This window comes from Pteropus medius, unplaced genomic scaffold (assembly GCF_902729225.1).
Source record: "Pteropus medius unplaced genomic scaffold, Ma_sr-lr_union100, whole genome shotgun sequence".
Classification (NCBI taxonomy): domain Eukaryota; kingdom Metazoa; phylum Chordata; class Mammalia; order Chiroptera; family Pteropodidae; genus Pteropus; species Pteropus medius.
The window spans coordinates 59,254,975-59,281,460 of record NW_024344378.1 but is presented as its reverse complement, the minus strand read 5'-3'; the positions used below and the strand labels follow the sequence as shown (position 1 = coordinate 59,281,460).

The window sequence follows — 26,486 nt, the reverse complement described above, 5'->3', positions numbered from 1 at the left end:
CCCCCTCATGGAATATAAACACATTCAAAGCATTCTGTCCCAGAAGACACAAGTAATTCTTCAATTCCCCAGTGCTTATAAAACTGCCTTCTTACAACAGGTGCTCAATAATCCCTTGTTTCCCTGACTTTCCTGAGGATGCCTGGTCCTCAGCATGTGAGCCATTTCTGCACTAAGACCCTCCTCACTTCCACACAGAGCCCTGCCTTTATTTCCAATCACTCCCTTACCCCTCCAGCACTCCCCTCAACCCAGGCTGGCTGGCCATCTCTTTTGGCTTCTACCATTCCTGGTCCCCTACTACTTTCTCACCCCCTCGCCCCGACGCCTTGTGGGGCTGGCTAAAGAATGGCCTTTGCATTCGTCCATTCTCATCTCTGATGCACTCAAGTATCTGAGAACATAAACATGGCTAAGGCCACCAAGTTCCATGGGATCAGACTTGCTGGACACAGGCCTAGGCATGGGCATGTTCTAAATGCTCCACAGGTATTTTGGCTGCAAATCATCGAACAAAAGGTGAGCACCTATAGCAGGGGCTGGATCTCCTTATCTATGTGCCCTAGGCCTGCACTTGGCCTGGCTTGAGGTACAGGCTGATATGTGCTATTTGGAGGGGAAGAGGAGCTATGGGGCTCCAGATATGTGCTGGCAATGATTCGTGAGTATCCTCCTTAGGGTGGGGGATTCCATCCCCTTGCCTTAGATGGAGAGTTGCCCATCCTATATACCCCAGGCTCTGACCACATACCCCCTCCACAAGTCACCCTGACATTTGCAGTGGAGGCTCCTGAGGTACACACACAGTAATCAGGAGACCTGCAGACTAGGCCTCCTGAAATGTTCATTCTTCCTCTAAAGCAGTCAGTGAGAAGGCATGGCTCATCCTGGGGTAGGGACTGAAGAAAAAGGAGAAGCCATCAGGGTGTCTATACAATTACTGTTGGATACCACCCAGCAACTTGTCCTGGGAGACCCAGCATCTCTGGGTTCCGATCATGGAGTCCAGGCTAACCCATTTGTGGGACATGGAGGAAAACGGGGCCAGACAAAGACAGGGGCTTGTCCAAGGTCACACAGTAGAGAAGTGCGAGACCAGGCTATTAGCAATGGCTGCTGCTCCCTGGCTGCCCCTTGCTGCAGACTAGGGCCTAGGGACCTTCAGAGGAAAGGTCATGGGAAGAGCAGTTCTGGCGGCCTGGGCCCAGCATCTTTCTCTAGTTCTCACCTTTTCATCAGGTGCTGCCACCCAGTGGAAGCCTCACACCAACTGCATGGATCTCATGAGGTGTCTGTTTAGTTGCTCAGAAAGATTATTCACAAAGTTAGTCCCAAACTCTGGAAAATAGAGCTCTGGACTTCCTGGCCCATGCTGGCCTCACACAGGCTTCCACTCACCAAACTCCACCGCATTGCAGTTGGTTAGAAACTCGGGCAGGTAGAAGAACTCCGGGGTCAGCTCCCTGACATCACTCATGTTCTCTCTGGAGGCCGACTCCCATGCATTCTTTATGCTGTGGAACATTCTATCTGCCACATCAAAGCTTCCACCCTGTATGGAAGAAGGGGATGATATGATTAGCTGCTTGCCATGAGAACTCAGGGCGTGCAGGGACTGCTTGTACGGGCCTCCACTCATCCATTCTGTTGCTGAGGCATGGGTTCTGCCATTAGAACTTTTCATTCACTCCCACACATATTCATTCATCAGTCCATGAGTGCATGTGATGGTTTATTCAAGCATCTATTCACTCAAACTTTCTCTGGAACCTTGCACTGAGAGCTTGCACAGAAGATGCATGGATAATAATAATGAAATAAAAGGATCAGATCAGAAACATGGTTATTTGTCTGACCATTCCTCAAATTTGCTGAAGGGTAGCCTTGAATCAGACACAAAGACAGGGTCTAATAAACCATTCTTTCAGGACCGAGAGTGGGTCAGATATTCTATGAAGGGGTTGGGGAATGTTTCCCGGAGAAGTACACCCCTGCTGGGTCTGCAAGCCTGCTGACAGAGAAGACAGAACAGTGTTCTGAACAGAAGGAAGCCTTCGGTCAGGAACAGAGGTGTAAGAAAGCAAGTCAAGTCAGGGTCATGTAACCTAGCATGGTGACATCTAACACAGCAGTCTTGAGAAGAGAAAGCCCGAGGATGGAGAGCTGGAGGCACACCAGCATTCAAGGGATAGGAAGCTGATATATGAAGATAAGATGTCTGCAACACCAGCCAAAGCCAGCCTTAATTCCAAGGCCCATTTCCACAGGTGGCTTAATGCAGTCCTGAGCTTGGCAGCTACAATTGTACCAGGTAAGATTTAAGGCAAATTCTTTCTTTTGATTCCTTGTTCTTCTCATTCATGAAGCTATCTTGGGAATCAGAGGGGGCAGAAAGGTCCCAGTTGAAGGAATGAAGATGCTGAGGGCAGAGGGACTTCAGGAAAGATTTTCTGAAACTAGGTTTTGGGTCTACTTAAGTTTAGAGACATCCGAGGAATACCTTTCTGCCTGGGATACAATAGTTCATTTGTCCGCATTAAGGTCAGACCTTTGTTCAACCAGGATTTTCTTTCTGTCAATTTCTGCAGTGCACATGTGGCCCCACGAACAGAGGGTTAGAACCCAGAATGCCATTCCCTCTTTCGCTTCTGTTAGCTTCCTTTACTTTTCAGATGACTGAAGTTTCCTGTTAGCATTTACCTAAGGAAGCTTTGGGCAGCTGCACAGAGGATGAAGGGTAAAAAAGGCAAGAGCCTTCTCTTGGCAAGTCTACTCTATGTTAGCATGTTATACATATATAGATACTCTCTCTTAGTCTTCACAGCAGGTGCATTAAGAAAGAATTAATACTTCCATTTTGCAGACTAGAAACATGCTCCTCAAAGTTTACTGATTTTCCTAAAGCAATGAGTGGCAGGACTGGGGTCATATCCATGGTTACAACTCCAAAGGCCATACCTTGTCTTGTGCCAGTTTACTGGGGGGAACCCCTGAGCCTGGGTAAACTTACAGATTATGTATAGGCCAAGAACATTCAGCTTTCTGAGAAGGAAGAACCTGACACACACCTGAGGTAGGCCACACCAGGGCATTGTGGCAGGCTGATCAATTTTCCAAGCCAGATTTGAGGATCCAGTGAGATCCATGGGTCACTCTCTGCACAGAGACAGGGACACCAAGAGACCCAGTTACCCATGGGTTTGCAGCCAAACAATAAATGGCAGCTTAAAGATGTAGCTTTTATCCAAGGTCGCTTTGCTCTTGGTTGATATTAGAGAATGAGTTCTACCATCAGATTCAAATTGAAATGGAAACAAAATGGAGGAAGAATATTTCTAAATAAATCTGTACCTAATGAGTCGCTCATTTAAATGTATTAAGAGCTTTGTATATTTAATCTGCAGCCTGAGCCTTACATCCGTGAGAGATTGATGCCTCCTCATCATCCTGTTTTCTTTTTGCAGCTTTTATGAATGCTGATGGTAATCTCTTGAGAAACAATATGATTTGGTAATAAAAAGATTACCTGTATTAAATAAAAATAATATATACATAGGAAATATTGTTAGTGCTACAAATCTGGTTAAAGATATTACCACAAAGAAAAATGTTATTTTTTTCACAGCTGTCTAATGTATTTTAGCAAAAGTAATATCTTTAAAACTTAAACCTGTATTATTTATAAAGGAAGCAATAACTGATTTTCCTATTTCCTATATTAATAAATGTATTTGCATACATTTGTTTCAAAATTAATGGGTTTTCTCACTTCTGCAATACAAAAGAAATGCCAGTTCCCTAGAAGGAAAGTGGAGCTGCTTTATAGTTGTCTTGTAAGTCTGTGGGTGGACACAAATTATGGTGGCTGCCATGAGTGAGTCCTTGCCAGGACTAGATTCTCAGGAAGGGAAGGAAGGAGAAAAGGAGGAGATGGTAGAAAGAAGGAAGGGAGAGAAGGAATGAGGCAGAGAGGCCCAATTAAGCTTTACAGAGCTCATCCATAAGGAAAATCCAAAATAAAATAAAACCACGAAATTAAATCTAGAGATTGGATGGAAACAAAGTGATAAGAGAGAATTACTGAATCAAGATCTATGCCTGCATCTATTCTGCAGATATTCTTGAATATGAAGAAAAATGAATGCTATGTGTATTCAAACAGACCAGAAAAAAATTAGCAAGGTTATTATTATCAACAAAGGAACAGCCTCTTCTTGGAGATTTCTGAGGCAAAGGTTACAGTCATTGGATTGTAGGCCCACCTAAGAAGATGTCACTCATTTGTAAAGACTCCAGAAAGATATTCTGAATATTTAAGGGCTCAACAATAATATAACCCTAGGTATTCTTCCTTAATTAAAATATTTCGAAGTGCTTGATTTTGTTAAGAGATGAATCAAAATTAAAAGCAAAATAATGAGAGAAGATGTGACCAACAAGATCTGTTGCTGAATGTTGACAAGAGTTAAAATATGAGAAAATTCCATAATTATAGTATATTGATTAAAACTAGAAACACCCTTGAAAGGAGTGTTCTATATCAAGGGCACTACTCTTTTCATGAGGACAAAATCTATGTGCACCTGTGTCCCTGGATAAGCATTTCAATTGCCATATTCTTAAACCCCTATCCAATATGGATAGGAAACTATGTTAAAAAAAAAAAAGTACAGTTCTTGACCCACGGTCACAAGAAGTTCAATAACTACATGTGCTCAAAGACACTTAAACGTGTAGATAGTTTTATAATATGTGCTAGGGAGTCTATTCTTCCTTTCAGGTGGGTCTTACCCAAATCAACCCACTGCCCCATCCAAATAATGGGATTGGTTTTATGAGTGGGCTGACAATCCACTGTCATGAGAGATAGTCTTTCCAATAATTTAAAAGTATCCTGTGTAAACAATCCACGCTGTGTATCGATACATCAGTTGATCTAAGCTGCTGTCCTTTGTTCATCAAAGAAGCTGTGTGCACCTTAGCTTTGGAACTAAGCCAACTTGCAATATGAACTCTAGTGAGTTTCTTAATCCTTATAACCTCCCGTGGCCTCCTCTGCAAACCAAACCTGGATGACTGTTGTGGGTATGATAACAATGCATGTGTGAGTATGTGAATGTGGGTGAGTGAATGAGAATGAGGGTGCATGAGTGTGGGTGAGTCAGTGTGTTGGGTGAGTGTGAGAGTGTGCATGTATATGCGTACATGTATGATGTACCTCACAGTGCTAGGCACACAGGAAGAGGTGCAGAATGAGCCTAGCCCCTATGTCCCTTTCCTGTTACAGACTAGGAACTGGGGAGCAACCCTGAATGTAGGCCCCAATCTCAGTGTGCATGGGAAAGGTAACCAGGGGCTCAAAAAAGGAAAAGGATTTAGAAGTTATTGGAAGTAGAAGGTGGGATATGGGGGGAAGTGAGGAAGGGTAGGGTCCTGCAACAGAAGTGGGAGGGGCGGAGAATCCAAATGCCTGTGTGATGGGAAGGGAAATTGTGTGTACATCGTCAGGAGAGTTTTGAGGCCACAATACCACCAAAGAAGTGAAGGGGCAAATGTCTGCAGCTGAGAGAGTTGGACTTGGCTTTCTGCCAGATTCCTCTAACACTCTACTTAGTAAGCTAAGAGTGGTGGGTCTGATATCAGGTTTGGGAAGCTCATGGACCAGTGCAGCTGGCTCATCAGTCTTGTTCTCACTTGCAGACAGGCTGACCCCAGAATAGCCATTAGCTTACCTTCCTGTAGGATGTGGCCTATTACTCAACAAATAAAACCCACAAAGGCATTTTGAAAAACATGCTGCCTACTCTTAAGGGGTGGAGAGTGGACATATATGGAGCACTAGAAACAGCCAAACAGTTCCCTTGCTGTATCTCACTTAAAACTTACTAGCCACTGATCCGAAGAAACTGAGACTCAGTTATTTAACACTACCAATTAGAAAGTTCTAGAGCCAGGACTTTGTCCCAGGTCTGCCTGACTCTATTACACGTGCCTTTTTTTTTTTTTAATCACTCTTCCTTGAGTCAGCATAGTGATAATTATACCTTTATTTTGGACACAACTCTGCCTTAGACTTGGGCCTGAACCACTGAGCTCCAAGGTGAACAGCCTGGGCTGGCCAGGAGCAACCCACGGCTCTCAGCTTTCTCTGCAGTTAGCAAATGTCTTACACAAAAACCAGCTATCTCGCCTCAGGTGGTTCAGGAAATCCTTCCTCACTGCTGGTAACAGCTGACTTCACACGGGCTGTGACTTAATTAACACAGTACTTTATTTCAGCTCCTTATTAAATGCAGCCGCAGCAACAACAGCACCATTGTGCATGCCCTTGATGGGGCGCTGGCTGCCTCACTCTGCCCTGCCCAGGCTGAGTCTGAGCTCAGGCCTTAGAGCAACCAGTGTTCTTACTGGGGCAGAAAGAGGGGCCTGGGCTGTGGCCCCAGCAGTGGCATGGCCTCCTGGTTGCTCGCAGATACTGGCTCCTCCAGGCAGGTGAGGTTCCCGAGAATTACAGCATCCTGGGATGCAAGCCCCTGACCCCGGCAGCCAGGAGTCTCACACCTCCAAGGGAGTGGAGGTAACAGAGCTCATAGCCAACTAGTGCTTGGCTCACACTGCCTGCATGTATCACCTACTCATGTCACTCTACATGTAAATCATATTTTCTGGATTGTAAGAGTCTATCATTGCAATAACAAGTTTAAGCAGAAAAGCAAACACACACAACAATAGATTTATGCATCAATTCTGAGACTGGCCCAAACTTAATAAAATTTAAATGTGAAGGGAACAAAGCACACCTGAAAACCAGGAATCAGAATATGACACATTGCAGTTCTTAGGTCCCTCATGCTGACCACATCTCTCTACATGATTCTCTGTGGGCAGGCCGCAGAGCCCAAAGAAAGCTGTCCCTGCATCTCAACAGTGCATCAGCGCGTACTAGGTGCACCACAAAGGCACACAACTCTCCATGTTGAATGTATTTCCATGACCAAACCATCCTTCAGAGAACTCACTCTGGCTTATTCATGTTAGTAGGCAAGAGGCAGAGTCTGCTTAATGCAGAATGCAAAAGCATGCATTTTTTTATGCCGGTGCTTACATGTACACCTGGCTTGGGAACTACTGACATTTTCACTTCCCTGCTCTTCAAATAAATGAGGGGGACCCTACTGCCTGGATTCTGTACCCTCTCCACCCCTTCCCCACTCCATGATCCATGTCGGGGTTGGAAGTCTTGGGCTAATGAGAATATAGAGGCTTTTCTCCTTGTCACCAGACAAGGTAAATCAAAGGTCTCTGCTTCCTGGCCCTGCTTCCTAGGAGGCAGGATGAGACTGAGGGAAGAGCTTGAGTTCAGGATGATGCCAGAACATTCCTAAAGCGGTCTGTGAAGACTCCAGGACTCCCAAAGGAGAGCCAGGCATGGGTACAAATGTACCGTTTGTACCCATTCCCTTGAGAGCTAAAATTCATCTTTTATTCTAAGGAAAAAGCAGAAGACTGTTGGTTCCTCTGCTGGTTCTAAATGCTTGGACCAGTTATGACCCACTGGAAGAGCCAGTTAAAAGTAAGTGAAATAAATTCAGAAGCACACTCAGTGTAAGTCAGCAGGGTCAATATGCCACAGGTAGATTTGAACCTGGAAAAAATGGAGTCACATCAGACTTCAATATGGAAGACAAAGGCTCAAGCTAAAGGCTGTAGTTGTGCCGCCTAAAAGCATATAAAATTGGCTCTGACCATCTCACACTGGTTTAGACCATCTCAAACCAGCTGGGTCTGGTCACCAATTGACCAAACTGACTAAAATAAGCTCAAACTAGTTGTGACTAGTTTCAAAGTAGCTTTAACCCAATATCCTTCTGAGTCTGCAGCAAATCCGTTTTATCTGGCTCACACCACCTTAGAATGCTCCAACAAAGTCCAGACTATCTGAATTCATTTAAACCAGGGTGTCCAGCTTGAACGAATTAAGGACTGCTCAGATTAGATCTGGCTGATTGTAGGGGGAAGAAGAGAACTGACAATGATTGATCACTATATAGTGTCCAGTCCTGAGTTAGGGGCTTTACTCACATTTTCTCATTTAATCTCAACAGCCTGATGAAATGTGCATAATTAACCCCCATTTCCTAGGGTAAAATAACTTGTAGAATATCTTGTATCTATTGAGTGGCAGAGCTTGGCTATAAATCTTGTGGCTGATGCTGTTTCTATTTCATTACGTTCCCTCTTTATGTGAGAGGACCCTGAGTAACAGGTAGAGATAAGCTTTAATGCATTAGACTAAGGGGCCTCTAGAACTCCCTAGATGGCAAGTTGTTACAAAATGCATCACCCTCATCATCAACAGTGATCATCGTTTCTTGTGGATTAATGAGTAACATCTGGATGTGTTTCCTGGCACAGGGTACAGCTCTGGGACCAATTGTGTTCCAAACCAAACTTACTTGAAATGCTTGTTGCCTGAGAAAGGCTCAGGGGAAACACACTTATTATTTTTGAGTGAATTTCCAGGGAGAGGGGTTATACAATGTCTAGACAAGCTATGCTGTTAAGGAGAGAGAAGACTGCCAAGAAACAGAACATAGGAGGGTTTTTGCTCATTGGAGAAAGCACCTTGAACTTGCCTACCCATTCCTGCCCAGAACATAGGAGTTGGCATTCGTGCTGAAGAGTACAGACCCAGGCGTCGGCTTTAGTGCTGACCTTGATTCTCTGGGAGTCAAGGTCATTCAGATGACTGACCACAAAGAGTGACCTTGCGGACGAGGTCAGACCAAAAAACACGAATCCTGGGGCATTCATGTTTTTTCTTGATGAAGCTTTGCTGTCAGAACAAGTCCATATTATGTGGCCTGCTACCCACCATGATCATGCCTTCCTCTCCCTAGGACCTTTGCAAGGCCTGAATCAGATCAGGCCCTAAACTTGGGTCATGTGCTATATTTGCTGTGGAGTTGGCCAAGCCATCTGGCTGCAGCTGGGCTACCCAATGGCCCCCCGCAGTCAAAAGCTGTATCCCTGGGGTAATCTAAGAAGCAAGATCCCAGGGATAACGTTAGAAGGGGAAGAGGAAAAAAAATTCTCTGCTGCCCATGAGGGACATTGTCCCAGCAATCCTACATGCCTTGGACACTATTGTCCACGCTGAGTCAGACTTGCTCACTTCCAGCTCATGGGAGGCCAAGCTAAACTTGAATTTCAGATAAACAACATTTTTTTTTTTAGTATAAATCATTATTTATCTGAAATTCAGATTTACATGGGTGTCCTGTAGTTTCATTTGTGAAATCTGGCAATCCTAAGCTGGCATGATGGTTGTTAGTTTATGTGTGGGCAAGTTGATTAGTTTCTTTCTCTTGTTTAGCTGTTCATTTCAGTATTCATATATTTTGTTTGCCCTTTTAAGCCTCTCAGCTTATATTTAGGATAGCTTTATGTATTCTGATGTCACAAGTGATAGTCTTTTCATTTTTCCTTCTTCGTGTTTATTTTTATAATCTTTGACCACCTACCTTCAAGGAAATCTTCAAACCTCCTGCTTTTGCTTTTCTACTAAAACCTATTTATGTTAAATTTCTCCTCCCATATCTCTCATTTCTTATATTTTAGAGTCTTTTTTGCAGGACTGTGGAGCAGACATACAGGTATAACTGATAAAAAGCAGCCTGACTTGGCTGTGCGGACCAGAATCCTGGAGCCAGCATCAAGTGGGAATCACTGGCTGAAGATTGGATTTCTAGCATGGGGGTCCCTACCTCATCTAAGCCCAGCTCTTAGTCTGTGAGATACGGCTGTGTATGTGCAAGGGTTGGGGGAAGGGTAAGGTGGGGAGCTCACCTGCAGACAGCAGAAGGCCTGGGTGAAGGGTGGCATCCGGACCAGGTAGGAGGCAACAATGATGGCCGAGGAATAGTGAGTACAGTAGTGGCATTGGACAGTCATGTCTCCTGCAATAAAAGGACATGCTTGGGTGTTTTTCCCACCTGTCCTGGGATAGGCGGCCGATACTCAGACTATATACTGCTCAAGCACAAGCAACAACGATGAGCCCTGCTTTAGAGAGAACCTGCAGGCCAATAGAACCTTGGTGTTCTGCTCACAGAGCAGAGAAGGGGAGGCTCGTTAACTCAGGGCCATCCCAGAAAGTGAGGACATGAATTTCCTCATTTCCAGAGGGAACTGGACCACTGTTGGCAGAGGCATAAACTTCTCCATTTTTCTGCATCTGGGGTCTGGTGGACCTGGAGCACGGAGGCAGAAGCAGCACCACGGCCAGATCATTCCAGCAGAGAATATGAGTGATGCTGCCACCTGTAGAGCATTGCGTCTGCTGTGTGCCCTCTGTCATTCTCTCCGAGTTCACACGTGAGTTGATGCTATTCATTATCTCCATCTCACAATGAAGACCAGAGCAAATCAGAGACTTGCTTATGCCAGCAGTGAGTGGCAGAGCTGGCAAGCAGCACAGTCAGCAGAGGCCTGAGCCAGCTGCTCCAAATATTTGTTTAGTCAGCTTCCTGACAGCCAGCCCCATACTCAGCCTAAAGCCCGCCCTCGTGTCCTGCAGGAGTCCTTTACATCAGAATTGTTTGGGACGTGGTTAGATATATTTGTACAAGGGCTAAAATTCAAGGTGAAACTCTAATGCACATTTGGGTTAAGATGGAAGAGGATGGTGCCAAAAAGGGCCCTGGCTGGGGCACAGCTGGTGAGATCTAATGCTCCTCTGGCCTGTGTCTGTGAAAAGGACCCAGCAATGCCCGGCAGCCGGAGGAAGAGCAAAGGACTGAGAGAGGTCATATTGATTAAACTTTAGCCTCCGGAGGAGATATCAGGGTAAGGAGGGCCTGCCCACCCCTCCCACCTCCTCCCATCTGCACCACAAGTGGGAGGCAGGGCCCTTGGCAGAGGCCATGTGGCCTCCTGGGGCTGCTTGGGATGCAGCAGGAGCCTGCTTATCCTGCCGAGAACCTGCACACACCAAAGGCAAGGACTCCGGGCCCAGTGAGCCTTCCTGAAGTGTGCTACCTCTGGTTCGTGGGGGAAGTTTTCATGGTTCATTGATGGATTTCCTTATTTTAATAGTTATATGTTTATTTCCTAGTGTTTGAGAAAACCAATACAGCTAGCATCAAATGCATGATAGAAAACTTTTTAAATTCATTAAAGTTTAAGAAGTGAATAAACCCAAAGAAAACCATTAAGGCGAAAAGAGCACAGGAGGCATGCAAATGGGCAAAATTTGTAATGGTGATATGCAGATGAACAAAGTTTGAGAACTAGATTCTAGAACCACACAAATGTAGGCTCTGCCACTTAGAGGCTATGATCTCAAACAAGTTGCTTGAACTCAGAGTTTCAGTGTCCTCTGTGAAAAGGACCATTGTACATATGAATGCAGGTTTGCCTGTGCCTAAAATATAGAAGGCACTGAACACATGTTACTTCTCTCTGCCTTTCTTGCTCCTAGATATGGAGGTATGAGATCTTAGGATGATAGATTTCAGTACCGGTTGCATGCTGGAATCACCTAGCTGCACCTCACCACAGACTTATTTAAATCAGAATTTCCAGAGATGGGGCCTGGACATCAGTATCTTTTAAAAGTTCTCCAGATGATTCTTACATACAGCCAGGGTGTAGATCACTGGATGAGGGAGTTCTGTATTCAAGTGTAACTATTTGTAGGCTAGGTGATGGCCTAAATAATCATCAGCTATGATTTTTAGGCATTCAGACGAACATTGCAGGCAAAAATCAAGCTGGGACCTACTCACCTTCAGTCTTCTCGACCTCTTTAAACCTCTGAATAAATTTCAGCTTTCTTTCCTTAGTCTGGGCTCCCATGGGCTTCGAAAGATCCCTGAAAGTCTTGGGATTCATCAAGTTCAATGTCTAGAAGGCAGATGTGCAACTGGAATTAACTCCCCTAGACCCTCATGTGCCCCATTGAGACTTCAGGAGCCATGCTCTTTAGTTTTATGGTTCTCTTTATTGGTTTACTATCATTTCATCTGACCCCATCTGGTGATTAGCAGGCATGCTGGGGTTTTATGGCCCTGGAGCCAGTGATCCACAAAGACTTAATAGGAAGGAGATGGAAAATGAGAGGAGGGAAAGATTGAGTTCACATTGAACCTGTTTCAAGTTGACCCGAATCAGAACATGACCACCAGTTATTGAAAAGAGACTTTCCAAAGATTTCCTGTTGTCTATGAGGCACCTGGCACTGCCCTCCTGGAGCAGTTTGCTTCAAAAGTTCAGGGTCCTTGTTTAGAATCAAACTGATTTTCAAGGAAGTGAGAAGTCATCTGTTTGTGAAGGAAAGGAGAGGGACAGCCTCATAACTCTAGAGGCCCACTCCCTTCTGCACTATGAAGACATGTAACCACACTCCTCCCTCTACCCTTGGGAATATATAACAGTGAAGACCTGAAGCGTTTTCAGGCCAGGTTCCCTCAATGTTTTCTTTTAGTAGAGATGTTCTGTGTGATAATGGAGGAGCCACATGTTCTCTGGATTTCCATGTCATTGCAGAAGGTATTTATACCCTGCTTCCTTTACACTAGCAGTGAATACCACAGTTTTGGGGAGTAGGGCCTGTCACCATCTCATGCCTGCAGAAGCCAGGTGGAGCAAAAAAGGAAGCAAGCTCTCTTAAGAACCCTGAGTGCTGGCACGTATGGAGATACACTCAGCTACAGCCAATATTGCTGGGGCAGAACTGGGCTTCATATTTGCCAAATCTCCTGATTTTCCAAAAGATATTGAAAATCCAGATTTGGAGAAGAAATTTCCCGGTTTTTAAATGCGGTGAGTAACCATATCTGGGGCAAACAAAAGGGGTTGGTAAACCAGCGCTTTGTAAAATGTAAGTTAAACCTGAGAATTGCAAGTTTCAATTCTGAAATACCTCAGCTTCAGGTGACCATGACTGCAATGAGAAACAACATATGGCTGGTGAGAAAAGTTTTTCTGTGTTAAATGTCTTTAAGTGCAGATAGGAGGTCACAAAAGACTGAGGCCCCCTCTCCCACATCCTGAAGGTCAGCCATTGAAGCAGCCCAAGGCAGTACTGGCCAAGCCTAGTCTGACCCAGGACCCAGCCACATTCTGCCCTTTACACACATAGCCTAACACACCTCCAGACAGCCAGAACCTCAGGTCCTGCTTCATAGCCTAGTCTTCCCCGAATGAGGTCACCTTGGTCCAGCTGTGTCAGCTTTCCTCCTCTTCTCTCCACTGCCTGATGAGGTCCAGGGACAGAAGCCAAAAAAAGTGAGTTATCTGGTCTTGCCATCGGCCTCCCCTATTGCCACATGTCTCAGTCCAGATACTGGGGACAGGGCACAGACCATCATCTCAGTTACTGAAGTTGGGCCACAGAGGAGCGTTTGTTCTCCGTGTCTCCGTGTCTCTGTATTTCTCTCTTCTCTCTCTTTCCTCCCACATCCCAACATACATGTTGATTCTAGGAACAAATTCCATGGCCCACCTCACTTGAAGGACCAGTATTGGCCCATGGAGTTATCTCAGCAGATGAGCATTAGTTGCCCTCTGAGGCAGATGTTAGCAATTGTCCTAGTCATGTTGATTATCTCACAGGTAAGAATATCTTTCCACAGGTGGGGCTGAACAGGAACCCACACAGCTGGACTCAGAAGCCTCCTCCAGGTCAAGGAACTGAGCATGGAGCAGCCTCAGCTAGGTGGACTGAACCTTGCAGCAGAGACTCTGAGTGCTGTTTAGGGTGCTCTGGTTGTCACAGGGGTTCCCCAATCCCCAGGCCACTGACTAGTACCAGGTCCATGGCCTGTTAGGAACCAGGCTGCACAGCAGAAGGTGAGTGCCAGGCAAGCGAGTGAAGCTTTATCTGTATTTGCAGCCGCTCCCCAATGCTAGCATCACTGCCTCAGCTCCACCTCAGATCATTAGGCATTATATTCTCATAGGAACACTGGTCCCTGTGCCAAAAATGTTGAGGACCACTGAGTTATCAGAGTCAGAAAGCCTCAGAATGCCTGCATAGCATGGATGCATGTGAACACCGTACCTGTGAGGTGTAGTCGGCCAGGACCCACGGGAACACTGGATACTGCATGTAGTCATTGTAGGTCCTCCCGGCCAGGGTGTTGAGGTGCATGAGATACTCGAAATTGCTGATATCCCTTTTCTACCAGAAGAGACAAATTGGAAATAAACCAAACACATTTAGCATCTTCTTGAGGGCCACTAGGGTCTACCTCTTAGCCCTCTGCAGGAGACCCTCACTGTGTAGGTGAGAGTAGGCAATACACACTTCCGTTGTTACTTGTGCACTTTGTGCATGAGCCAGGCTACCTCAGGGAGGCCACACTCATTCCAATATGAACTGAAGCAAATAGAGTCTGGAAGCAAAGCTGGCCAGAAAGTATATATATATAGCTCAGCAGCCCACAGCCAAGGATAAAGCACTCGTTTGTGTTAACTGTTAGATGTGATACTCAAAATTTAGTTAAAATAAAAGCACAAATGCTGTGGGTAAATTTACTGATGACCTTGTTATGATTTTAAAAAATAAGCTGGGAGGACTTTACAGTCACAGAGAAAGAGGCCTTCCCCAGTAGACTGAATGACCTGTCCTCCTCTGAGACTTCAGGAACTTTCTTCTCCCTGTCCCTTCCTTTGAGAAGACACTCACTCTTAGGGTCTTCAGTTGTACAGTCATGGATAGAGACAGGGAATGCATCTAGGAAAAGTTCACCAAGGCCAGCTAGTGAATGAACAGTCCAGTACAGTCCCATATCATCTCTGATGCGGGACAGCATGCTATGGTCTCTCCTTTCCTTGGCCTGCTCCCGAGTGACCAAGAGTTACTTTTTGTTGCTATGTGATCTCTAAGACTAGCCCTCTTGGAGTCCCTTCCTTTCACTGAGAGCCCTAGGCTGAAAGTCAGCTCATCCCATCTGGGAGCCACAGTGAATGCCTGTGTCCTCCTGAGTTATGACCATTTATATATATGTATACACCTTCAATGATGGAGCATTGCGTGCACCTGGGGCATGTGTACGTGTGCACGCACGTGCACACACACACACACACACACACACACATACACACACACTACCCAGCTCTGACTCCAAGACTCAAGAATTACCTTTAATCACCGAGATTTTTTCATTAAATTATTTGGGACATTTTGGTAAATTAAAAACAAACAAACAAACAAACAAACAAAAACAAGATCCCTCCTGACACTTCCACATGCTTTCTTTCTCCATCTCTGGGACCTCAACTATTTTCCGATTTGCATTTCCAAAGAGTTTCCTCAGACTCAGAGTCCTCTGAGGGGGTCACTGTACCTGCCACCTCTGCAGCATCATCTTATCAGAGCCAGGGTATCTCCTGTAGGACAGAAAATAAAGGCATTGACCAAATATTTCAAGGCATGAGCAAGCGAGAAGGTGGGACTTTCTGGGGCTTTGTGGGGCCAGGGCATCCAGAAGACTCACAGATTCCCAGGACACATGGTAGCTCTCCCAGACACAAGATTATTATCCAAGCTCTTCTTGCCCCTACCCCACCCTATTGGAGGTTAGGTTCTTGCAGTCACTGTCACACTTATGTGATGCCAGAATATGCTGCTGCCTTAAGGGAGGCCTGTGGAGAGTCCCAGGGACATCCAGAAGCAGGCTCAGGGGCCTCATACCCCACACGAATTTCTCACAGATACATCTTGGCCTTCTTTGTCCTTGTGAATATAATATATGTGAATATATTTACATACATGTATTATATATATATATATAGTTAAAAATGCAAACAATTGGAAGGCCATCAATATAAAATAAGTTTCCAAACTACTGCTCTCACTAAAGAAATATCTACAGTTAAGTTTTCAGAAAAGTTTTTCCAATATTCCTGTCCATATCAATACATAGTTTTTGGATTTTTTTTTTAATCGATGATAAATGGGATTTCCTCATCCATGCAGGACTCCGTCCTGCTTCACAGGCTAACAGCATGGCATTCACTTCTCCAGCAGCAGGACACCACTGTATAAGTGGATCAGAACTATGTAAAATGGCCCTTGTGGTGGCTTTGTTTCCACAAATCATGTTTCCATGACCACCTTCAGACATAAATCTCTGGATACTTCATGAGTGTCTCCATGAGATAAATTTCTGGCAGAGATACCACTGGGCTAAAAAGTCTGAGCATTTTCAAGTTTGCTACATATTGCCAAATTGACCTCTTACAAAGCTATACTTATTTAGGTTTCTACAAAGACAATTAAGAAATACAAACTGAACTAAAGGAAAACCACCTTTGACTACTCTGGCAGGGAAGATTTAGAAGTGTACCAAGATGCAGTGTTGGGGAGGATGTGGGGAAGGGACCCCCTCCATATGAAGTGTTCCCACTGCTCAGTGGAAATTTGAAGAGGCCAGTTCCTTGGCCTCTGTGGTGTCCCTTAGCAACTTTTCCAGTTCTGTTTCTTTCCCTTGTCTCCTTGAGACTCTCTTTCTGTTCTCAAGACCGGGTCTTTGCTCAGATGTTCTACCAAACCAAAGCAAATCATGTCTCCTCTTTTTAACCATGCCCTCTGCCTCAGTGCTGTTCAGGGGCCCACAGACCTACCTACATGCTTTCTATGTTCCACCCACATAGACTGGGCCAGGATCCTTCAGGCCTCTGCCTAACAAGTCCTGGCTGCCCAAATGGCCCAGCAGAAGCAGCACCTCATCTCCCATCACAGCACTGCTGTCATATCATCTGTCCCAGGGTCTCCATCCTCCTCATTCAATTCTTTCCTTGGCAGATTTTCTACAAACAGAAAGCAACTCCCAGACTGGGATTCACCTCTTCCCCGCAATAGATAAATTATCTATTTGGTCTGTTTTATCCAAGCAAATGTCAATAAATAAAGGCAAAACATGGTTAATTTTTTTTGCTTTAGTTTGCAAAGACTCAAGTGAAGATTTGGTTCTCCCTCTCTGTGAGCCTGCCACCTATCCCGTTCTGGAAGGCAGGCCACTTTGAGGGCTGTAAACAAGGGCAGAACTGAGGCTGGAGACCATGGAGTTTTCCCCCTTGAAAAGGATGTGAAGCGAGCCTTCCTGAGGATGTGGAGTTGAGCTACAAGGATGTGGAGTTCATATACCAAATACCAATTTCTTATCTTGCTACTTCATTTTAGATGTTTGACAGAGGAGTGGAACTAGAGGGGTCAAATATGCCTGTTAGAGTCCAGGAAATGAGAGACAGCCTCTGTCATTTTGCCTTTCAGAAAGGGTTCTAGAATTTTACCTGTGATCTTTTGTGACACTGTACCAGGTAGAATGGTGTGCAAAAGATAAAGGCATTTCACCATCCCATTCCTCATTTCATCGGCTATGAGCTCCAAGGAAGATCCATCTTTTTGTTACCATCAGAAAGGATGTCATTACCAGCAGTGCCAACACACTAACTAAAGGTGAGCTCAATTTTTTAGTTAAAAAAAATCATATTAATCTGAAGGCGATCACAGAACTTTTGGAATGGTCTATGTAGATTTCATAAATGTCTGGTAATTAAAGCATTTAAGAGTTGACAAACTACATTGTTCCATCAATATAATGGAAGTTTTAGATTAAATAAGGTGCCAGAGATGACTCCTGATTTTCCAAAGCCCTCTGAGGGCTGGGGGAGGCAGCATGGGAAAGAGCACTGGTTTGGGAGTCAATAGAATCTGGGTCCAAATCCTGTCCCCACCACTTGACCACTCTGAATTGCTGTCACCTCATCCTTCGAACACAGCTGACCATATCTGTAACAACAGCATGATGGGAGTGCAAGTGCGATCATGGGTCTAGAAAGGCCAGCACAAGCTTCCTCAGTGGGCATAGTTCTAGCAGATGTTGATGCTGTTCCAGAGCAGGGTCGATTCTTTCCTACTCTGAGTGGAAGAAGAGTGTGGTGTAAGAGTGAAGACTGACTTCTGGTCAAGACTTGCCGAGTATCTTTCTGTATGATCTTAGAATAATTGTGCCACCTATCAATCAGATCACCTGCTCTGTCAACCCAATAGACAATAAGTGTGAGGAGCTCCTCAGGCTTTGCTATGGAGTCTATAGGACAGGAGTTCAGCCCAAAGGGGACCTGGGATGGAATCAAGAAGAACGGAAGAACTCAGGGAGGACTGGGGAGGCTACTCTGCCTAACCTGAAGGTGGCCTAGCATGGTGGGCCCAGAGGACAGCTAATCAACCCCACTCCCACCCCAAGACAGGTCTCTAAGCTCCTCTGGATGACTTCCAAAGATGAGAACACTATCTTCAATCAGAATTTTGCGAGTAGTCAACAACTACATTGGGTTCAAATCCTTACTTATTTTGAGGGGTGGGGTGATTTTTATCCATGCTGCTTCATTTTAATCAATTCGATGTCCTTCAACTCCTAGAAGTGCTTTAGAAGCTCAAGTAATGTTGTTACATGGCCTCGGGGCCCTCCTTACTCCAGTGCCCTTGGTTTGCCTCATCATCTTGTTGCCTACTCCACCCCCTTGGACCAGCTCCACCTGACTCACAAGTCCAATCCGCCATGAGCCTCGCCCCCAGAGTGAGCCAGAGGCATGGGCTAGCAAATCGCCTCCTCCCTAGAGAGGCTGGCAAAGAAGCCTGGAGGGACCTTCAGAGGGTGGGCTAGGCCAGGCCAAAGGATCTCTGCCAAGGGACTCAGCTGGTTGGAGGTCATACCCTCTTAGCCCAGGAAGGGATGGCATCTGAGGTCTCTGCCCATGCTCCTCCTTACCACTGGGGCTAGGGGGCTAGGGCTAATCCTTAGGCACTGAGAAAACAACCATAGGCATCCAAAGAGGGCCTACGGGGGAACTGTGGCTCCTGAGCTAAAGTGGACATATTTGAAAATTCTGCCTCCTCTCAAAATTCTCTTGTGTGTGTTCTGTTTTTGAGACAGCTATGAGCACATGGTGAAGTGAATTAGTGAGGGACTGAGAGAGGTCAAGAAAATATAAAGCACAATGAGAAGAAAAAGTCACTCATCTAGGCAAACTAGAAACGTGATTGCTAGTGGGGTTTGGGCTCTGCCCCAAAACAAGGCAAATATCTGCTGGCTTCTTGCCCAGCTTTTCACCTGCATGAGGCTCCAGTTTAGGTTCCAGATTGTGTTGAATGATGCTGGGGAGGCAGTCTGTGGCATAAGCAGAGTTTTCCATGAGAAACCAAGAGACTGGCCGCAGAAACACACTTTCTCTCCTTTTTTCTTCTCCTCAGAAGCAAATTCATGTTAGCCTAGTTTTTAGATCTAGGTCATAGGTCAATAGAAATCTATAAAGAGACAGACATTTTTGCAAACTAGAAATTTTCCCCCATATTAACAGGATATTGATTTGACCCCTTCTGTTACAACTTCCTGACTTTGTTCATTTCTCTAACATGTAGAAATCTTGCATACAGCTCTAGACATAATAACAATAATTGTCTAATGCATTACAGATTGCAAAGACTTTTTGCCTGTTGCCTAATTTTCACAAAGCTATTCTCTCCATTTACAGATGAAGAAATGGAAGCATGGGGTGAGGGAGTGAGGTATAGACTAGGAAGTTTGCACTAGCTGGCTGGAGCCACCCCAAGGTCTGGCGCAGAGCAGATTCCCAAGAACTCCCAACACATTGGGCTGTGCAGAGCACCTGCAGGGACCAAACCTTGACCCAGGGCCCTAACTCCAAAGAAAATCTCCTTCCTCTGAAGAGGAAAAGAAAACAAAAGCAAACGAAAAGCAACAACAACAAAAATCTTAGTTCTGGCTAGATTAGAAGGCAGATAGATACCTGACAAACTAGTATTTTATGTATATTGAGCATTAGAAAGGTAATTAAATTACTATTACACACCTAGGCCATAAACATAGTGCTGAACATGTTTTGAAAGTCTGGAAAGTTATGCAACATGAAGTTACCTCCAGATGCTGAAATTGAGTGGCTTTAATTTTATAAGGTTTTACATATCTGCATTTTAAAATGTATTTATCTTGTGTGTTTTCTTACTTAAAATATTGATTTTATTTTTGCTTATCTGTATTTTATGATTTTCATATTATTTATTTTCTAATTTAAATTATGCACTTTTATGAATATTCTAATTAGAAATACCCTAAGTAGTAGGATTCCAGGTAATTTAAAATTTTCTACTTATCTTCATTTGGTAATTATTTTAAATCCATTTATTGTTTAAATTAAATGTCCTACTTTAGTTTTGGATTAAACAAAATAGTAGTGGGAAAGCCTGTACATAATTGTTTTATGTACTTAAAATTCATGAATTTAAATTTTTATTATTAACTGTATTTCAAATTTAATGATTTACTATATTTTTATTTTTAAATTAAAACTATTCTGTTTTGCTTTTTTGTACTTTCCAAAATTTTTGCTACTTGAATTAATTTTGCATTTCAAATTATTTGCTAATTATTTTATTTATTTCCTATTTCTATCTGAGTAGTGCAATTTAGAGTATTTTTAATATTAATTTGTATAGATGCATTTCTAATTTTTCTACAATATTATTATTTGCATAATTTTAATATTTATCCTTTTTTGCCAATTTTCTCAATTTCTAGAAGTTTAATTTAAAGAAAGAAATCTGAACAAAAAGACTATACAGGCACAAATATATTAATTACAGCCTTATTCATGGTAGTGCCAAATTGAAAATAACGGAGAAAGCAAAGTCCATCAAATTCAATATTACACATTCATTCAATATAGATTTAAGAAACTACATGTCAGCATTGACATAATATTGATAGAGAAAATTGCAAGAAATAATTAAATTCAAATAAACAGATAAAAGAGCGTTCTCAAAAACCAAAGACCAGAAAAAATATTTGGACAAATTACAAGGAAGTAGAAGATATCTCATGGAACTCAGTGCTATAGAAGTAAGATATTTGTTTCTTAAAAGAGGCAAACATGGCTTTTTTCTCGGCTAGCAATGGCCACTTCTGGCTGTCTCCGTGGAAAGCCGCTCTGTCTTCTATCCTCCTACTGCGTGCAGGAATCTTGCCACACAGAGGAAACTAGCCTGCTGGGAAGTTTGGGTACCCTGGAGACCCTTTCAGCTACTGTGTTCTTTCACCTTGCAGGCTGGCATTAAGACTATGCTAATTAACTCCAGGCGAGTCTCCTGTTGCCTGGTGACAAAGTTTCACAGTTGAGGAGGAAGAACTGGGACTGTCAGGGTAAGTTTTTCTCTGGTTGTGGCCTGGCATTTATAGATTAACTTTGCCAAACAACCACTTCAAACTCTGCTTTTTCTCTATCCTCCTTTGAGTAAGCAACTTTGGAAATGCTGGTTCTCTTGAGTATGCTTTATTTACAAACCCAGACATGAGCTAATTCATTATTTAGAGAGGAGGAAGCTGGCCCTGAGACCTGGGTAGAAAGGGCAGCTAGCTGAAGACCCAGTGGTTATTCTCAGGTGCCTGGCTGTGGGCAAGCTTGGAACGGGTCCGGTGCAAGTCTGTGGGGCCTTGAGGTCACTTCTAATTCTTTTTATAAAGTCTGAGCCTCCTTGAGCATTTTGTGGCTCCACAGCAGGTAGAGACTAGCATTTGAACTGCTTCTTCCCTATGGCCATTTACCCCTCTAAGGAAACTGCAGTATGGATACTGGTCCACTCAGGAGGCTCCAGCCTGGAAAGGTAACTTCAGCAGACTTTACTTGATTACTGCTAACTGTGGTGGGCTTTGGAGCACAATCTGCCTTTTAAATACAAGCTATCCTGAACACCGGAACTGGGTCTTGCAAAGAGAGACTCTTTATGGAACACAGTAGTAACACAGGCCTCATGTCCCTATTTCCATGACAGATATAATGAGAAAAGATATGTGTGATTTTTGACCAGCTATTTGGCGTCTCTGAGCCTATATTGCCAAATCTGTCCAGTGGAGATAAAAATTAATATATTAGCTGGTTATGAGAATTACTTATAATGTCTATAAAGTGACTTGCCTATAGTAGGTGACCAATAAAATCCACACACTGTCTGAAGGCAGGAACCTAATTTTAATGTGTTAAAAATTATGTAGTATCATTGCTTTGCAAAGAGTCTGGTGCATAGTAGGTTCTCAATACATTTAAGACCTATGTGGCTATTATGTGAATCAAATACTGAATACTAGCTCTTGTGTGATGAAATTGGGAGTCAGAAAGGTTAGGAAACATGTGCAAAGTCACACTTCTAGAGAAAGACAGAGCCATGACTGGTCTCCAAGCTGGTGTGCTCATGTCTTCTGGGTCTGAGCCTCAGCCTGGAAGGGAGCAGAGAGGTTAAGACAGCCACTGTCTGCTCTGCAGAGCACTTGAGCCTTCATGGTTGTCTAGAGACTGATTTTTAGGACCTGGTGTGTCATGACTCCAGCTTCTTTTAGGGGCTCCAAGGATCTCCCACAGCTGCCCAATGCTTTTTGGCTGGCAATGCTGAGGAGAGGCGAGGGTGACCATGTTCTTCCCTCCACCCATCATCTGGGTGATGGGAGAGTCAAAGCTAGATATTTCTTAGTCCCTAGTTTCTCTAGAACACAAGGTGTACAACTCTCCAAATGGGTATGATGGCCTACCTTCCTGCATGATCCATTGCCAGCTTTCAGTTCATTGCCAAATTGATTCATTACCAGTTTTCAATTTTCAAACTCTCTACCAGTCTCACATAACAGAACTCATCCCAAACCCCAGAGCCGAGTCTGATAACACACACGTGCTTTCTTTTTGGTGAAGAATGAGCCTTAAGAATGGGGCTTGACCTAGACTAGGATGAAAGTTCCCATAGAATCTGGCTCAGTTCAGGCTAGAGGCCAGAAAGCATGATGAGTCACGAGCTTCCCTGTCAGCCCAGAGAGCCAAATTTATCACAAATGTTGCAAAGTCAAACTTTTATGGAAAAGCCAAATGGCAGTTAAGCCCACAGACAAGGAAACTGAGCTAATACCGGCTCTGCGTGACTGGCATGTGACTCTGACAAGGGACATACTCTGGAGGCTCAGTGCTTTATCTGTAGAGTGAACTGGATGGATTAAATGAGATAATGCATATAACACACTTCGACATAAAGTTAGTGCTCAATACAAAAGAGTGAGAATATATAGAAAACACCAGACCCACTAGAAATTTTAGCCTGCTCCTGTACTTTGTCTGACCCACATATGCAATCCAGAAGACTGTTCTGTCAATTCTGCTTCAGCTACATATCCTGAATATTTACTGTCCTCCTGTGTCTATCCCACCCCTTTAGTACACACCACCTTCCTTTCCTGCCTGCAACCAGCCTGTCTTCATTTACTCTCCCTTATTTATCTCTGTTGACTTCCCAGCAGCCAAGATAACACTTCTAAACTTTCATCCAATTCTCTGCCCTCTTCTTCTACCCAGTCTTCGCAGCACCTGCTCCCCCACATGTCCTTAAACACCTCAAGCTCCTCCCTACTGCGAGGATTTTTCACTTGGTACGAATCTTTCTGAGATGTTCTTCCCCAAATCTTCCCATGTGGCCTCTTCTTAGTATTCAAGTTTCAGCTCACACGTCACCTCAGAGAGGACTTCCCTTACCATCTCAGTTTAAATTAGCTCCCTTGTCCCAATACCCTTTTCTTGACCCTTGGCGTTTCCTTTCACATCATCAAGTTTTATTTTTTGCAGAGCAGTTATACCAACTGAAGTGATCTTTTGGTTTGTTTTACTTTTTATTGCTTTATTTGCTTTCTCCTAAAATAGGAGTATCATGAGAAATACAATGTCTGTTCGTTCACTGCATATCTTCGGACCTGACCTATAAAATGACTCAAATACAAATTGTTCAATTGGGAGAGAGAAGAGGGGAGGTAGATAAGGTAAAAAGAGTCAAATATGTGGTGACAGAAAGAAATTTAACTTTAGGCAGTGAACACACAATGCATTATATATATGTATATGTATATATATGTTTATATATATGTGTGTGTGTGTGTGTGTGTGTGTGTAGTGTATGTATATATATGTTTATATATATGTGTGTGTGTGTGTGTATGTATGTGTGTGTGTGTGTGTATATGTGTGTGTATATATATATATATATATATATATATATATATATATATACACATATATATCTTACTGTTGAATAGCACACCTGAAACTTTGGATTTCATTAACGAATGTCACCATAACAAAAAATTAATTTAAAAAAAGTTGTTGAATGAATGCGTGAATGAGCAAATGAGTAGCTTAGGCTGTGTTTGGCGAGCTTTAGAGGTTAAAAGTGGATAAAGATATAACAATATCTACAAGGTACTATCGTATTTACTTTTACTTTGTTGTCACTAATATTATTATTAAAAATTTGTGTTTAAAAAGTGACAAAGACTTTTATGCTTGAAAGTCAGCAAAGATTGTCCCACAAGTCCTACAACTGGGATTAATGACCAGTGGGGAGTGTCCTGGGGCTGCTAATTTGAGGGAAGTGGTCAGTGTGGTGCTATTTGATGAATCTACCAGCATTATCTACCATGCTAAAGGCAGAGACTGCAGGAGCCAGATCACCATTCATACTGAGTACCCACCACACACTAGTCGTTTAACATACCTCATTTCCTCTTCATAAGAGCCTGCAATTTTCTAGCCCATTTTGTAGATCAATAAACTAAGCTCATGATTAAAACCAGGCTGTCCCTAAAGCTGTGGGTGAAGCCCAGTTCTATTGGCCTCAAAACCTCCTCATTCCCCACTTCCCACATGCCTGCCTTCTATTGAGCACTTTTATACACAACAATAGGAACAGAAAAATACTAATACATGAGCACTATCCCCATTTGGAAAACACTAAGGAGCTGCCCTGTCCTAAACGAAGTGCTGGCTGCCTTTATTGCCATAGTTCATACCATTCCTAGCAAGTTATATCTATTTGCCCAAGATATCAGAAAAGGGGTCTCTCTTATTTGTGATAGTGTTGAATGCTTCAGTAATAACTTCAAAAAAGCCTGATAAAGACTAAAGGAAGAAAGGGAACTCTGAATTAGGAAATATATCTACAGATAAAAAATCAAAGTTACAAGTCAGAGCATTTTTGAAAAGTGTCTTACATAAAGCAATAAGCATAAAACTGCCCTTTGCACACTTTCACCTAAAGCATACCTTTAAAAACTAGACCATGGTCCTCCCAATGCCCTTCACCTCTGAAGGGAGAAAATTTAGCCACTGTTCAAATAAATATCCTCCACCACATTGCACCATATTGTGATCACTCACACATAAAAGGCTATGTGGTTTTTATATCACAGTCATCTGTGCTTAACTGGGGGTTTTCACTACAAGGAAGGGGCGTTAGCTCTCAGGCAACACCTCTGGAGAGAAACCAGAATGGCTGCGTGAGGCTGCTTACCCCTCTACTCCTCTACCCCTCTACCACCACTGTAGCACTGCCTGGCTCACAGAGGACTCAGGACAGCATGGAGCTGCCTCAGACAGCAGGACTCCCACCCCTGCTTAATCCATATGTCAGCAAACACCTCTCCAGTGTTCCTCCACCTGCAATTCCCACCAGGCAAATCAGGATTTCAATTCACAATCATCACTACCACCACCATCTCATTACCATAGCTTGCCTTTACCAAGCACCTCTGATGCCTCAAGCTGCTTCTCCTATGGAATCCTCACATTGTTGCATTTTACCTGAAGAAACTGAGGCTAAGAGAAGAACCACAGCTGGTCCAAGGTTCGGAGGAAATGGGAAGCCAGGAGTTGAACCAGGCTTGTTCACAACAAACCTCTGGCCCTCCATGTATGTGGTCCCTTCTTATGTTTGTTCAGGGAATGCTCTCTCAGATATCTCTTTTTGACCCAAATATACTCAATATTTTAAAATCTCTGTTACACACACACACACATACACACATCTGTTTTAAACAGATGGCATGAGTGACTTCACAGAATTTATGTAATTGAAAACAAAGTAGAGCTCTGTGTGTGTGTGTGTGTGTGTGTGCGTGTGTGTAAGAATGTATGTTTGTAATTAAGTGACGTCACCAAGGTATCAAGTGTAGACCAGCAGGGCAAGTGTAGACAGAGAAGAGGAGCAAGTGGCTTGGCCATGGCCCCAGTGAGCACATGGCAGAGGCAGCCTCTAACCCAGCCTGGTCCTCTCCCTTCCATGTCTGGGCTCTCTCCACTGCCCATCGTTGCCCATTCAGTGGGCTAGATTATGGGGTCAGCACATGGTAGCTTCCTGGTAGAACCCAGACCCTGTTGAGAGCACATGATTCACAGAAGAGTACCAGCCCAGTATAAACCTATGGCTGATGCCAGCCTCAGGGCTGGGTTTCTTCCTGTCTCAGGAAGAAATCAGAAAGGAGGGGGTACAACCCTGTCTGTGATCACCTTGGAGGAAACATAGACACTGGCCTGCTCTCCTTGGTTTGACATGTCCTGGGGATTCTTCTCATAACAGTTATCATTTGAAAAATAAA

At 43.8% G+C, this 26,486-nt stretch overlaps 1 protein-coding gene across 1 annotated transcript in view; it reads right to left on the bottom strand.

Moving 5' to 3' along the window:
• WDFY4 (WDFY family member 4) overlaps positions 1–26,486 on the bottom strand; it is a 280,147-nt gene that overhangs the window by 26,545 nt on the left and 227,116 nt on the right. The window contains exons 48-52 of the mRNA XM_039870919.1: positions 15,354–15,396; positions 14,066–14,185; positions 11,790–11,907; positions 9,850–9,959; positions 1,399–1,552 (exon numbers count right to left, since the gene is read on the bottom strand). Coding sequence (XP_039726853.1) covers positions 1,399–1,552; positions 9,850–9,959; positions 11,790–11,907; positions 14,066–14,185; positions 15,354–15,396 — 545 coding nt within the window. The remainder of the gene's footprint in view (positions 1–1,398; positions 1,553–9,849; positions 9,960–11,789; positions 11,908–14,065; positions 14,186–15,353; positions 15,397–26,486) is intronic.